This window comes from Falco punctatus (assembly GCF_963210335.1).
Source record: "Falco punctatus genome assembly, chromosome: 12".
NCBI lineage: Eukaryota > Metazoa > Chordata > Aves > Falconiformes > Falconidae > Falco > Falco punctatus.
The window spans coordinates 29,905,345-29,920,845 of record NC_137592.1 but is presented as its reverse complement, the minus strand read 5'-3'; the positions used below and the strand labels follow the sequence as shown (position 1 = coordinate 29,920,845).

At 45.5% G+C, this 15,501-nt stretch overlaps 1 protein-coding gene across 1 annotated transcript in view; it reads right to left on the bottom strand.

The window, feature by feature from the left end:
- The window catches only part of ALK (ALK receptor tyrosine kinase), a 357,284-nt gene that overhangs the window by 306,526 nt on the left and 35,257 nt on the right, over positions 1-15,501 (bottom strand). The window contains exons 2-4 of the mRNA XM_080408812.1: positions 13,289-13,319; positions 13,032-13,193; positions 12,061-13,001 (exon numbers count right to left, since the gene is read on the bottom strand). Coding sequence (XP_080264938.1) covers positions 12,061-12,643 — 583 coding nt within the window. The 5' untranslated portion in view covers positions 12,644-13,001; positions 13,032-13,193; positions 13,289-13,319. The remainder of the gene's footprint in view (positions 1-12,060; positions 13,002-13,031; positions 13,194-13,288; positions 13,320-15,501) is intronic.

Below are 15,501 nucleotides of genomic sequence, written 5' to 3'. Positions count from 1 at the left end.
CCTGGTCCCTTGGAGTACCAGTATACTCGCTGGTGGACAGAGTGAGAGTTAGTGTGTCTGTCTCACAGCTGTTCTGTGTTTCCCACCTAGGAAGGGACTCCACAAGTGCTTAGCACTACTGCCTGCAGAGGGAACCTGATTGTCCAACTCCTCAAAACTCCATCTAGTGTGTCATTGTCTGTTTTCAAGCCTGAACTGTGTCTTTCATTACACTAAAGGTCTCCCTTCCCATTAATCTTGTTGAGCAGCTCTCCTCTCCAAGCTCTGCTGCCCACAATTTGTGATTCCTTATTGTTGAGCATCCATCACACGTAAAATCAGTTCTAAGCACCCCATTACTCACATATTTAGAGATGTCAAAGCAAGACCTCCATGTAGCTCCCAGAGCACTTTAGAATTCCCTTCTGCTTTCCCATCAAAAAGGCAAAAGGACACGAGCAGACAGCATCTTATATGAACTTACCAGGGAGGCAGATTTCCTTATGCAGAAAGTTATGAGGAGGAGCAAAGCAAAAAAGGCAACTATATAGTACAGTTACAGTTAATGATGCATGAACATCACATGGTTCAGCTGAGCAAGGACCCTGTCCTGGGTCCTTCAGGTGACTTTTTCAGTGCCAATACAATAGAACTTTCTGTGACAACTCCATATGGAAACTAAAACGAGTTTCCTTTCTCGTACTGTAATTTATATTAGATCATTAGGCACAGAACTTCAGGACTTAGAAACTACCAGAGCTTTCTTCTGCTCAACCTGATCTTCAGTTTGGTTGGAGACCATCTCCATAAACAGTTAGGACAAGTGTACATACAACTATGTCCCAATGAGATCAGGGAAACTGGGAAACTTGGACAGGGTGGGTATCACAAATATAGGGTGTCTAAAGAAGTTTCGTAGATTCAAGAACTTCCATTATTGGGATAAGCCTCAGAGGAAGTTGCGAGGCTTGTCTCTAAACAGCATCCTTGAAAACTTCGAATTCACACACTTAATATTGGAAAGGAAAGGATGATCAATTGGTCTCCAGGGTCTGTACACTAATGGATTCCTTTTCCCAGCACAGGACTGCTGTAGCTCATTCATTCTCTCATTCATTCATTCATCACAACTCTGCAGTTGCGCAAACAGACTCTGTAAACAAGAACTCTCAACCAGCAAACTCCCACCGTGCTGGCAATATTAAGTGGCAAGCATATGAACACCCTGCAGAGAAGCAGAGGCAAATAGTTCATTGATATTTCTTTTTCCTCTTATCGGTATCGTTGATACTGCTTTACAACTGATGTAAAAAGATAGGTTACGCTGGTAATAAACCTCAATACATTAAGGCTCCATACAGACTGGTTGCTGAAGGCTTAATATCAGTCATAATTATTATCCATAAAATGTTATTGAATCAGATCTTAAAAGTTAATGCTGCTTTGTTTCAAGAGATAAAGAACAGTAAGCTGGCAAGGCAGAGAAGGAAACATTAGGCTTTTGATCAATCTTTGTGCAATTTAAAACCTTAACCACAAAAGGGACTCGGCATTTCAAATATTATCCAAAATCCAAAGAGCTGGCCTAAGCAGAGTCCTGTGGCAAGAGCGATTGCTCAGAGGAGGATTTATCTTTTAACTTGGTATCAATGCCCAGATGGAGGATGTAACTTTTCCTGAACTCAGGACTGTTGAATGCTGCCCTTTCAAGACACTGTGTCGCACCTCAGACTGTAACGTGCACTTAGTGGGTACGTCATCCCACCACCAAGGGGCTTTCCTAAGCAGCAACCTCCCACACCCATTTGAGCCCTTGCTGCTCACAGCATCCCCTTCAAAAACAGGTATTTGCCTTCCCAGCCCTCACACTAATACAAGAGCTCCATATCTGCAAAGCAGGTGCCCAGACAGAAGGCATCAGGCAAGTGGTTAATGGAGCACGCAAGATGCCTTAGCATTTACAGCTAATACCCTCCCTGTCCACAAACGTTTCAATCCGCTTTCTGCACTCACAATATCACTCAGCCACCTCACCCTTTCCCTCTCTGTAGTACAGTATTGCAACAGTCTGCAACCATTACTCATTTCTACAAAGAGCCAAAAGGAAGAAAGTGACAACATGAGAGTGAAGCCATAGCGCTTCCCAGCAAGAAAAGGACCTTGGCTCGTGCGTAAAATGAGCCTTGTCTCTTCCTTTCCTTAGTTACTCAGGAAATACTAATCATCACATGGACACCTTGGTGCCCTGTAAAGTGAGGAGGGATTTTTTTTTTTTTTTAAGGTTGATCACAGGCTCTAGTCCTTTAAAAACAAAGGGAAGCAAGGTTATATGACTTACGTGCCAACACTCTCTAGCCAGACCTGACTGGATTCACTCTTTGCGTCTGTGATGTACCTGTTTTGCAAAGCAACCATTAACTTTGGAAGCTTCATGGAATATGACATTTTTGAAATCTAAAAAGTATGCCAAGGAAATCATGCAGAAGGGTAATAGGAAATACTTGCAGGGAGACCTATTCTGAATTGTCTACACATAGATAAGGCACAGAATTCCTTTCCTTAAAGATTTTATTAACCTTTTGCTGATGGAAGGAGATTACTGATTGAGAGCTAGATGAGGTCAGTGCAGCAATTATATTTCGAATCCTCTTCAAACAAGGTTCTTGTACAACGTAAGAAAAAAAGTTGACAAAATGAGTCGTTACTTAAACTGAGTCTTTTAGAATAATTAACCTATAATAACTATTCTGGCCTCCTCTTCAGCCTTGAAAAGTAATCCTTTCTCATTAGTTTCAAGTTTAATTAGCATCAATAATGAAATGTCCCTCAGAAATAACCATTGCATCATACTCTCTAATGCTGACATACGCTGCCCTACCAACAGAAAGGCCACAGGGCGATGTCCAAAGGGGAGAGGCTCAGCAGATCACAAATGCTCCCAAAACCAAAAAGCAAACAATACTGTAAAAAGCATGGAATATGACAAAACCAGATTTATTTGCAAGACAAGTTTTGCAAACACAGGGTGGAGCACAGAAGACTGGAAGGTGGTTTTGCCAACAACTGCTGCAGTATTTCCAGTGAGCTACCAAGCCTCTCAACTCTAATTTTTTGTTCTTTCTTGGCCTTCTGGCTGAAGCAGAAAGAGACATCGCAATTTACTATATTCTATATAAGAAAATTGTATTCAGCACTTGCAGTCTAACATAATCAAATAATGCTTTTTCCATCCCTGGCTTCTATGATCTCTCTGTAAAAAAGATATAATAGTGCTTAGCATTGTCACCAGGGTGATAAGACTTAAAGTACTTTGAGGATCTAACATGAAAGAGGCTATAAAAAGCCCAGACATTCTGATGCATCTGAGATAGCCTCTTACTTAACAGGCCAGTAGAAACAGCAGGCGAATGCCAATGTACAAGCTGTAATTAGAGGTCTGCTGCAACTTGCAGAGCTCTGAAGGATCACCATGGATTTCTGATAGGTGAAGTCACAGATATTCATTTGGTTGTATGTCACAGGCACTACACTGGCTGCATTCAGAAGAACCACGCAAGCTTTAAAAACTGAGTTGGAAAGAAATCTACAATAACGTAGAAGTCCTGAAAAGAGTATGACAGAGAAACACCACTTCTGATATGCCTACGGACGCACATCATTCAGTACGTAGTTAGGCTAGTATCACCTCTTCCCAACAGACATCAAGAAATACAAAGCACAAAAATCCACGCACAGCCATATCGCACCGTGCTCCCACCACGGCAGTAGCCCTGCTTTTTCCCCCTACACTCACCAGCACATGTTCTCTGCTCTTCACCTTGCACAGAATCACCTTCTCTCCCTTTACCCAGCTTGTAACTTGGAGTCATGGTTTTCTTTCATTACAAGGTTTTTTAAAGTATGAGACCAGAGCGAGTTGCTTGTCAATAAGAAAACAGGGAGAAGCTTGCAGGAAAAGCCTGCACCTCTCTTCACACTGCACTGCTACAGTCTGAAACAGATTCAGCATAGGTCCTTGTTTGGGCAGGAAAGGTAGTTCTACTGCCTTGATAGAAACATTCAACTACCACTAAAAGACTTTTGAGAGCTGCAAACTGAACTGGAGAGCTGTTAGAGACAAGCTATAAAGGGATGCACCACATTCCTAGAACCATCTAGATGAAAGGTTCATCTAGTATCTCCACTTTGCCACCAGCAATAATCCAGGAGGAAACAGGCAGGCCACTGAAGTTTTACACAACCTCAAACCCCACATTCTGTTAATTTCTGATACCTTAAGTAAGAAATCATAAAGGACAAACCTTTTTCCCCGATGTCTCCATGATGTTTTCTGTTCCCAGAACAGCCAGCACTCAGTTCCCTCAGCTTGCTCAGCTCCCCCCAGCAGCCACCAGCAACCACCACCTGCAGCTCCTCACTGCAAATGAGACAGTGCCCAGCTGCAACTCCTAAATGCACCCTGCCCAGCTGCCCCCCGGCAAATTAATCACAGCCTATCCTACTCGCCCTCACCTCTTGCGGGGCTACAAGTAACCCTGACCAAGCCCTCACAAAGTATTCAAATTGCAAATCTAAATTTGACCATTTGACTTTAGTCAAAGGCAGGGTTAGTAATTTTTCCAAAAAACAAACCCAGAAACTCAATCTCTTTTAGCATCAAAGAAAACCAATGGCGCTTTTAAGTTTCAGAAGTTTGCTATCACTGAAGCGAGGGAAATAGCAGTCCTATGGTTAGCGCTGTAGAGATGGGAATAAATCAATATGGTAGGCTGGTTTAGCTTTTCCCTTAGAAATCTGAAAGTTCAGGCTGCACCTTATTGTCTCTATTGACGTTCTTAGAAAGCAAAAACACTAGCAATCCACACAAAAAAAAAGCACCTTCTACCAACAGAGTTCATAAGCAGTCAAAACTACTCTTGCTTCTGGAAGCATTTTGTGTGACATGACACGTTAATGGCAGAGCTGTGTATACACCACCCCTCCTCTGAGCCCGGTTCCTCATGAGTCTCTCCTCCTCGCTCTGTGCCACGCTCACTGATGACAGACCCAATACCACAAGATAATTAAGCTAAAAGTCAAAGCAGAACTTAATTCTTGCAGCTACTTTGGCAGCTACTTACTGAAGTTCTTCAGCAAAAGGAAAAATAAATGCAAAATACTGATAATGCTGTTTTCAAACTGTAAGGATCGCTGGATATTTGGTACCAATTTTTCCACGCTCGATTCTTTGTACAATAATTTACCATTTCATTTAAAACACCTGTTGTTAGAAACTTGCCTGAAGTCTGCCTGCAGCCAGCCACCAGCTCTTTCTACTGGATACAGCTAGAACACTTCAACCACATGTCACAGATCCTACACGTCTAACAAGTGAAGATGATTCTCTTTCACTACAACTGTCATAGTTTACAGCTCCTGAAAGCAGCGATACCCGAGTCCTATCCATGCTGTCACAGGGGATTTCTGAGTAGCCATGCTAAGGAGGATAGTGACAACCATGAAGCTACGCGGCTGCCTCAGTCATAAATCAAAATACTCATGTAAATTAGACTTTAGTCTCAAAATGTGTTTCTTGCCTAAATATTTAAACACATAAATAACCTCCAGCCGTTCCAGCTTGTCATTTTAAGCTTTCTGACATTTATTGTTCGCAAGAAAAGAAAGGTCAGACTTATCAAATCTGCATTTATGCTTCCATGACATTTTTCTCCAACCAAATTTTTCTGAATTAGAGAAGCAAGACAAATGTGGCACATTTCATAAAGGACCTTTCTCAGCTCAGCACTGCAGTCTCAGCAGCCCCGTTGAGCTCAGAAGTGGCTTCTCAGGAAACAGATGCTGTGGTGCAGTGGATAGAAAGGAATTTGGAAAGCAGGCCACCTGAATTGCTGTTTGCTGCTAGGTAAATGACTTGTGCCAAAAAAGTAGATCTCCTGGTCACAGTACTCTAGTTCTGGGCAACTCAAGTGGATACTTTGGTATGAGATTTAAAGACAGGAAATATCCAGGCACCATGTGGAATTTGCTGCCAGTTGGGAGGAAAACCATAACTTGGGACTCCCAAAACACCACCACCACAAACGATTTGGCACTGATATACTGAAAAGGTAATACTGTCTTTACTATGATGAGGCTCGTTTATTTGGGAATTTTCTAAGTGCTAAATACTGCCAGTCTCCCCTCACTTTTTCTACTTTTTTTTGGCTAATTCACAAACACAGATTTTATTTCCTGTCATGTAATGTTCCTGTGAGATGTGCAGTGAACCAAATGACCAGATTACTTCAGGATACAATTCAATCAGATGCTGCAAAACCACCTTTCGTCTTGAAAAATGTCTCCACTTTTGTATAATTAAAGACTTAAGTGTCCCAGTGCACTTCTTTGCTGTATTTATTCCCTGGTTTTAAGGATGAGGAAATAAAAACACAGCAAGTTTAGACAAAACATCTTTTAAAAATGTGCCATACATGTCCATTAAAATAATAAAATAAATAAACACAATAAACTGATACTTGTGCCTCTGCTGGTGTTTGTTTATGGATATTTTACTGAACAGGCTTATGAATAAGAACGATCATAAGAACAATGAGCCTAAAAGTAAGCAAAATTTGTGGAAAACAGACCTGGAATTCATAAACACATTAAGCGTTATCTAGACTCCCATCAAAGGTCAGCAACACTGCATAACCCTGGTCCAAGCAAAACCACGTGGAATAGTGACCACGGCATGTTTTCCATGAACCACTCAAAGCCTGAGCACTATTTCTAACACTATCTGCCAAATAATTGGCAACAAAGCTGCAAAGCCCTAAATCTTCACAGTCAGCATGCAAACAGTGAACATGGCACCATCAGTCAAGCGAGTCATATGCTATGAGTTTTCTTGCTGCTGACAGAGGAAAGTGACTTGGACAGACACAGGCAGGACAGCAGCAGGACCAAGGATCATGCCGCCCATGAAGCCATGCAAACCCACCACTAGGCAACCGGATTCCTCTTCAAGAGGTATTTACAGCTCAAGAAGAGGCACTGTGGACTGACTAAATTCACGTTCCTGGAGAGCACCAGTGACTGCAGCCCTAGAGGGAGGTGCTACACACCTAATATTCAGGGCAGGAAGGATGGGGAAAGATGCTCCTAAGCACACTTAGGATTCACTGTGATTTAGCAACTGGTACTCAGCATGCTGGCACCCACGACAACCTGAGGGCAGAAAAGAAAAACTTCATTTTGCACTAGTTCATGTCTAGAGTAAACCCAAGTGCAACTCAGGCCCATCCTTAAGCTTTGGACTGGCCAAGCTGGCCTGATAGCTGAGGCAAAGCCCAAAACCCCAGCAGAAAAGAGTAAAACCACTTGCACTACAATGAAAGCCTTTCAGAAGCCCTACTGCAACGCTTCAGTCTTATTTATCAAGTTTTGCCACTGATTTGTCAGAAGGTCAGATCTCAGATGTTGCATACAGTCAAGGATGAGAGAAAAAGAGAGCAACTGCAAAGTGACATCTCTTACCAGTTTTCTGCTCAGTACAGCACAGCTCCAAATTGTGTTCTTTGAAACCAGAAAAACAAAACTAAAAAATAACAAAAGAAAAACATAACTAAGAGACCTTGATTAAACTCTGATACCTCTAGAATATGCAGAAAGAATTCTGCAGGCTTTACTACAGTCAGATTTCAGCTTGGAGCTCTGATTTTCATTTACAAAATGTCCACTTTCAAGCCCACATTTTCATCTAGTCTGAAGTGCTTTCTAATCTTTAGGCAAAGGGTTCTTCCTGCAAATGAGTTCAGGTGCACGGTAGCAGTACCCTAAAGATGTAAAGCCTAATTGCCTCAGCATTATAATAGCACTGGTATGTAGTGAATGCAGACAGTTTCAGGGAGAATACATGTGGCAAGTTAATAAAATTTTAGATGAAGGCCACAGTGCAGGAGTAATATTTTGCCTAGCCAGAGGATGAAAAGTTATGCATTGCTATTTAAAAAATATAATTGGAATGTTAAATCTATTCCATGAATGAAAGTACATTGACCTTTAGAGGGAGGAATGACTCATTTTCATCTCTGTATGCCCCTTTTTAACATATGCTTCCCACCTTTGCATATGTAAGTAGCAATTAGTTCTCATGGGAAGTTATTTTATGGCCATTTCAGCTTATTAAACTTCCTGGGTAAACTCTCAAGAAATCTATTTAGCAACATTTGTGGCTCAGGTGCCCTACAGTGAGTGGATTGGTTACCTGTGACGTTAATATGAAAAAAATCCAAACGTCAATGGAGGGTTAGGGTGCAAGGGCTGTGCACCACCATGGAGCCTGTGCGAGTGTAGAGCACTCACCTTGGACCAACCCAAACCCATGGCCACCCACACTTTATTATTTGTGGGATGGATTTGCCAAGAAGGCCCTCCCAAGACCTCTGCACAACACATGCTAGCCTATCTGATCTTCAAAATCCTAAGCCCAGCAGCAGAGGATCAGTCACGCAAGGGAAGGGACGGTCAGTCCTGATGCTCACAGTTCTTTAACTGACAGTCTCTATGTAGAGAGAATTGAGGATTTTTTTCCCAAGAAAGCTCAATAACCTGTCCAGAGGGTACACTGCTAGAAAACCCACTGTGTTTCAACACTATATAGCAAATCCTGTAAGGCCAGAACTAAAACCGGCCAGGACTCTGCTGACAGAAAGGTTCACTAGCTGTTCAGTTTCCCAGGGCAAAGCACTGGTTTTGATTAAACTCTTTTGCAAAAGGTTTCCTTGGAGTTAGGGTGGAATTTCCAGTCAACACCAAAGGCGATGAGAGCAAAGCCAACAGCAACCTAGTAGTTGTGAGGTTCACCTAAAATATGGGAGATCTGCAGCACTGTGATCCTCTCTGAGCTTGCCCCTCCCTTCCTCTGCATTTTTTGTAGTTTTCTTCCACAGAAATTATTGAAATAAATTTGATTTTTTTGTCCCAGAGAAGCACTGGGGGAAAGAGAAGCCAATACTAATTCTGAAAGCATTTCCAGGAGAGGAAAACTCTCTCTTACCCGATTTTGAAAATGCCAAGCTGACCCAGAAATGGTACATGGGCTGAAGACCACAGCTTCTCTGAATGGAAGCTTTTTCTTGCAGGATGCTCTGCTCCCATGAGGATGAGTGTGAGAGAAATCTGGCATTGACAGTATTTGCAGGAAAGCCCTGTAGAAATTCCTGTGAACTTTATGGTTTGTCAGTTAAAAAACAGCAGTCCAGTAAGTACATCCTTTACTAATTGTTCAGTAACACACTGAGACAAATTGCTTTACGCTTTGTGCAAACATGCTGTTAAAAAGGAAAAAGGTTCACTCCAGTTAAATACCTTTGAGCCAATATCAGAGAGTGTAACAGTTAAAGAGAATAAAGCATTATTTACAGGACTGTTGTCACCCTTAAAGTCAATAGGAATTCATTCCCTTGCAATTTTTTTCTCTTCCTAAAACATAATTCATTCTCCATTCACACAGAGGATAATTTGGCAAAAATGATTTAGCAAGGTAATTACATCTTTTCCTGGGAAGTACTGAAATCCTGGGCATCTCCAGCAGAGGAGAGGGGGGAGGGAAAAAAAAAAGAAAGAAAAAAAGAAAAAAAAAAGCTAAGCGTCAACGCAAGTGAAGCAGCTTTACATTGTTGATGGGAGGATTGTGTTGTTTGAAATCCATTTCCAATTAGCTTAACCAATGAAGGAAAGGCTCAGTTGCCTTAGGAAGGGCTTTAGTTAAGCCCCATACACATTAGCTGCAATGGTGTTAATAATTGCTGGGATCTGCACACTTACGGGCTGGTGGATGCTGTGCATGCTGTTATCACTGTGTCAGCACATCCTGCTGTCGGCAGGGCTACACAGCACAAATTTAAGCATGGCAGTGACACATGGTGTTCACATAGGCAACACCTTTGCAAAGCAGAAGGAACAGGGTTTTAATGTTTTTAAACAAATCCACGTTAGAAATCCAGTGCCAAGCCATGTAACACTAAGATGCTATTGCAGAAAAAGCAGAGATGCAATTTTATAGTGACACAACTTCAGCACGTTAGCAACCCTGGTGGAGAATCCAAGAAGAGACTAGGATTTTTACATGTTATGAACAGCTGCTAACAGAAGTTATTACTGTGATAATAGGTAAATGAGGTCCATACTCCTTCCCTCTGCTCCTCCTTCTCCTGCACCCCCTATGATTGACTTCGTATTACTGCGTTGCAGTAAGGACAGCAGAGCCTTGTCTCCAACACAGTTTTTCAGGGGCATTGCTAACCACTAATCCATCTGGAAAAACATGCATTTTTTTCTCAACAGTGAGACAACAGACAACATCCAGAGCCTGTGGGTTTTACTAACTTCGGTTAAAGATCCATCTGCATTGTATCCACAAGATCAGGGCACCTGTTAGTCCACCTGTATACCCTTCACCCGGGTTAAGCACACCTTCCTCCTCAAAGACAACAAATGCACGCCCTCCACCTCCTGTACTACTATAAGCACGGGAGTCAAGATGGCATTAAAAGCTAAGGCCGTATCTTCATTGCCAATGAGGGAGATCCATAAAGCAAAACAACTGCTACTTACAATAAATTCCCCAAACAGAAAGAAAGAGACGGTAGGTTTTGGTGTCTTTAATTTTTATTAATTGTTCTTTTTTTACTGCAACATGGCAAAGCAAGACCTGCTGGAAGGTAGGGTGTGGTGGCCTCACCTAGCCACCTTGTGGCAGGCAGTACCTCTGTGTTAGCCCTGCCAGAACTGACACACGAAGAGCTAGCCCAGGTATCTCACCTCAGCTACAAGCTGAAGACTGACTTGCACCCAGCCCCCTCCAATGGTCTGCTTTGATTTTTGTTTCAAGCAGCAAGGAATGATATGGGTTCAGTTTGTAGTTATTAAGATTACTGGCCCAGCTTTTCAGATGAGCATCAAAAATCAGTTGCTCCAACTCTGTATTCAAAGCCCAACACTTGCTTCTGTCACCTCTTGTGAATTTAGTTAAGTATATTCTGTGGTTCATTAAGTATGTGACTACTCGGGGACACACCATTGACTTCTACACAGCTTCATAAAAGCTACCAAACTTAACTCACTGTGACAAATTATTTGGCCCTTCAGTCCTCTAGGTATTATATTCTTTTAGTGGGAGATCCTGAATCAGAGCTTGTGTTAAAAGTACAATGCACACACAGAATGGAAATCTCCCTCGATCACTGGCCCAAAGCAAAGCTTTCATGTGAGGCATCAGAGCTGCCTCTGACTGCAAATCACCGCTGCCCAGAAACAAAATTTTAAGCCAGGTCCTCTCTTCACAGAGGTACCAGGGCTACATGTATCAGCCTCCTCAGATGTACAACTGGTCTCACTATAGCTGGTAACGGTGCAGTTTGCTAAGGCTCTTCTGTGGTTTTAAAAGGGACAGAAATTAACTTTGTTCCAGATACAGGAAACTCGGAAGAAAACCTGCTTCTTGCAGGTTTGTCCGTCAGCCATTACCCCGTATGTGTAAAGAGTTAATAGTATTGATACCAATAGCCCACACCGCGTACCAATTTAGCGGTCAGCCTCAGCTATGGAAAGCTTTGTGCTGTTCCCTGAAGTCTGCCTGCATGTAACCTTGCAATCACTTGCAGCACTTTGAGGAGGCTTCCCTTTTCAACATGGTATTTTTTAAGTTTCAAAGAACCCGATCTTGCTGTCCTTAGACTAAGGACACTTTAACCTCCGAGTCTGGCTTGCGGCTGTCTGGGACAAACCAACTCCTGGCATTTCGCAAAAATCCCTCAGCGCTTTCAGAATAACCCTCCTGGCCCCACAGAGGCTCCTCCACACATTTCACGCCGCTAGAGCGCTGCCCTTCAAGACAAGCCGCTAGGGAAGCCGCGACTGCTCGGCGAAGCCGCGCTGCCCGCAGCCGCCGGGCCGGCAGCGAGTGGGGCTCCGGCGCGGAGCTACGTCCCGGCAGGGGGTCGCGCCGCACCGCCAGGGGGCTCCGCGGGGGCGGCCGCAGCGGGGGCAGGACGGGAGCGGGCGAGGGGCGCGGTGCGCGGCATGCAACGCACGGCTCACCTGCCGCCGAGACGTGGAAGAGGAGGCGGGGGCGGGCGGCGCGGATGGCCGCCGACAGCCCGCGCTCGCTGCCCGGGAGGGCGCCGCGGCGCTCGGGCATCAGCCGCACCCGCAGCCGCCCGTCGCCGGCGCGGAGCCACCAGGCGAAGAGCTCGGTGAGGTTGAACTCCAGCTGCGCCCCGGCGGAACCCGGCGGCGGCTCGCCGGCGCAGCCGTCCCGCAGGCTGCCCTCGCCCACCTCCAGCACCAGCTGCTTGGCGCGCCGCAGCCGCCGCCCGGCCGCCGAGGGCCCGCCGGGGGGGGCGGGCGGCAGGGCCCGCGGCAGCCCCCCGCGGGCGGCGCGGAGCAGAGGCGCGCAGTCCAGCCGCAGGCGGCACCGCGCCGCGGCTCGCCCCGGCGGCCCCAGCACGAGCTCCCGCACGTAGGTGCGGAACAGCGAGGGCACGACAAAGTCCACCGCCAGGCTCCTCCTCTGCAGCCGCGACAGGCCGGGGGTCTCCCTCGGCCCCGCCGCCCCCGGGGCCAAGCTGAGGGCGAGGCAGGCGGCGGCCAGGAAGCGGGCGGGCAGCCTGCCCCCCGCCATGACCCGCCCGCGGCGGCCGGCAGCGCCCCGTCCTGCGCCCGCGGGGCCGGCGGCCACGGAGACGGCGCCGGGGAACGCGATGCGGGGCTGCTGCGGAGGCCGGTGCAGCCCAAGGCCGCCGCCGGGCCGCTCCGCCCGGAGCCGCCGCTGCGCGGGCTTTGCCGGCTCCAACTACCCGCCACAACGCAGGCATTACCCAGCGAGCGCTGACATCACGCCCGAGCCCGCCCGCCAGCAGCCAATGCCAGCCCCGGCAGCCGTCATTATGCAAATGTCCAGGGGCGGGGCGAGCGGAGACCGGGCTTGCGGCGGGCGGGGCCGTTCATTGAGAAAAAAAATGGCCCAGCGGCCCCCGGCGCTCCCCCAGGCCGGCCACGGCGCTGCGCACGGCCCCCGGGCACGGGGCTGGGGGAGCGGCCCGCAGCCGGAGGCCGGCGCTCTGGGAAGAGCAGGGCTGGAGCCGCACCTCCACGTGGCCCTGCCGCCACCCGCGGGTGGTGAGGGGCTCTGAGGTCCCGTCCCTCGCTTCTGCTCTGTCTTCTCTGTCCCTCTGTGCAGGTGATGGACGGAGCTGTTCGGTTTTCTCCCTTCCCTCTCTCCCCTTCCTTCCTTTTCTTCCCTTCTTCCCTTCCCTTCCTTCCTTACCTCCTTAAAGGCTGATGTCCCCAAAAGGATCCTGGATGTCAAAAAAAAAAAAAAAAAAAGGTGAGGAGGGAGGGAGAAATCCTAGAGCATAAGTCATTCTAAAGAAGCGAACAAAAATCTTCCATTTCGGAATGAAAACAACAGCCTTAAGAAAGGTTCATGCAGCAATTCTCCCCCTTTTTTACCTTTAATAAATACAATATAATTACTGTAATTACATTAGTGCCTTAGGATAGCTAATCATAACTCATTCATATTTCTGGAAGTTGCCTATAGGAATTAATGACTTATTATTATCTCTTTAGTTTGATACTTAATGCATGTATATTTTTATAATCCAGGTACTTTAACTATATAATCATTAGAGTGCAATTATTCTGTCATGCAGTTATTCTTCTGCTTATATCAAATTAATGTTAATATACAGATATTGTGAGGCAGAACCACAGTGTAATGCCTCCATAATTGTCGTGCCAAAGACCATAATTACAGGCGTGATGCTAGAAAAGGGAACCAAGCTCTCTTCTGTGCAGAAGAGTTGAGGAAGTAACTTCAGGGCAAGCGCTGAAGGCTTAGTTAGATAACACGCTTCAACCAGAAAAAGCCCCTTTTGTGCCGCATTCAGCCTCATACACATGTGCTCATCTGCAACCCATCCAAGATGGTGCCGTTTCCCCAACTGGAGCTAACGGGCTGCAGACACAGCCATGTTTTCCCCCAGCTCTTCTTATTTCACAGCCCGTTAGATGCACTTACCCACTATGTGTACCCTAACCCTTCACTCCCGAGTTCTAGAAATACTCTGGGGCTCGGTCTTCCTTTTGTTAGAGGAGGAAGACGACTGGAAACTTACTGAAATACACGTAAGTGTTCTGTAACATAAAATCCAACACAGAAGTATTTCAAATTGATCTGTATGCTTCTATTCCTTTGAGCTCAGACTCCTTACTGGTAAAAAATGTTAAATGGACTGAATTAATCATGAGCCACTGGTCTTTTCATTCATCCTCCTCTTTTACTCTAGCGGATAGTCACATAAACACTATCTCAATCACGCATCAAGAACTACATCCTCAAACCTGCCCTCTTCACCACATCATTTTGGACTATCATCTTGCTCTGCCTGAGTATCACATGCTAGTGAGAATAATTCCAATTATTGCAGAAAATGGTATGCTGGGCACAGGAAATGTTCTAAAAACCTCTACAGTTTATTGTGGACTGCTTTCCTGCTTGCGCAGATCAGATTGCCATCACATGAAGTCGCTGCTGTGGGACTTCTATGGTTTTCAGTTCTCAGTATTTTCCTCCAGGATTCAATCGATTTGAGCCTAATACTGGGCTCATTTCGGTCACTGGTAAGTCTCCCATTGACTATAACTGGGCAGACCCAGGACACAGTTCAGATTTTCAGCTCATGCTAGGAACAGAACAATTTAATTGATTCCTTTGTGCTCAATGTCTTGCTAAGACAGACCATGTCTTTTCAAATTTACTCTTTGTTTTGGAAATTGTACAGGCATCTCACTGACCTTCATCTTAGCTGGGAAACCAAAGCTGGCGCCAACGATAAGTCAGGCTGGCATGACTAAAAACTTTCCTCTCTGATCTCCCCTTAGAATGAGATCAAAAATGCGTGGTGGCACACTGCAGTCTTCTCCCGCACTCCCTGTTATATTTGTGGGTGCTGTTGCCTGAAGTTGAATCAGTCACTCCATCTTTTCAGCCTCTGCCTTCTCTACTACATTTGCCAAAAAAAGCTGTTGAGCAGGAGGAAGTTTTGTGACATTCCTGACCTAGGAGTAAAGGAATTTGTTTCTGGTCAGTGTCATCGGTGTGGGTGACATTTCTGGGGGATGTTCCCTTGGGGACAATATGGAAAAAGCCCTGAGATGCCTGGGGAGAAGACAAAGGGAGGATGATCTTTGCCTGCATTTGGGTGGTGATGTAGCCCTGCATTCCTAAAGCACACAGGACACTCAATGAAATAATCTGCATGTGCTTGGGGAAAAAACCAGTAGGGTGCTGAGACTCATGGCAGCTAACAGTCTGTTATTTAATAGTCCCAAGGAAATTAGGTATGTGTACTCTTCCCGCTGTATTGCCCTGTTTCATTCCTACAAAACACAAGAAGGTTAGAGCTGAAAACTGAAATTAAGAGGTGTCTTTATTAATAGGCTTTAAATGAAATAGGAACAGCTGTTCATACATCG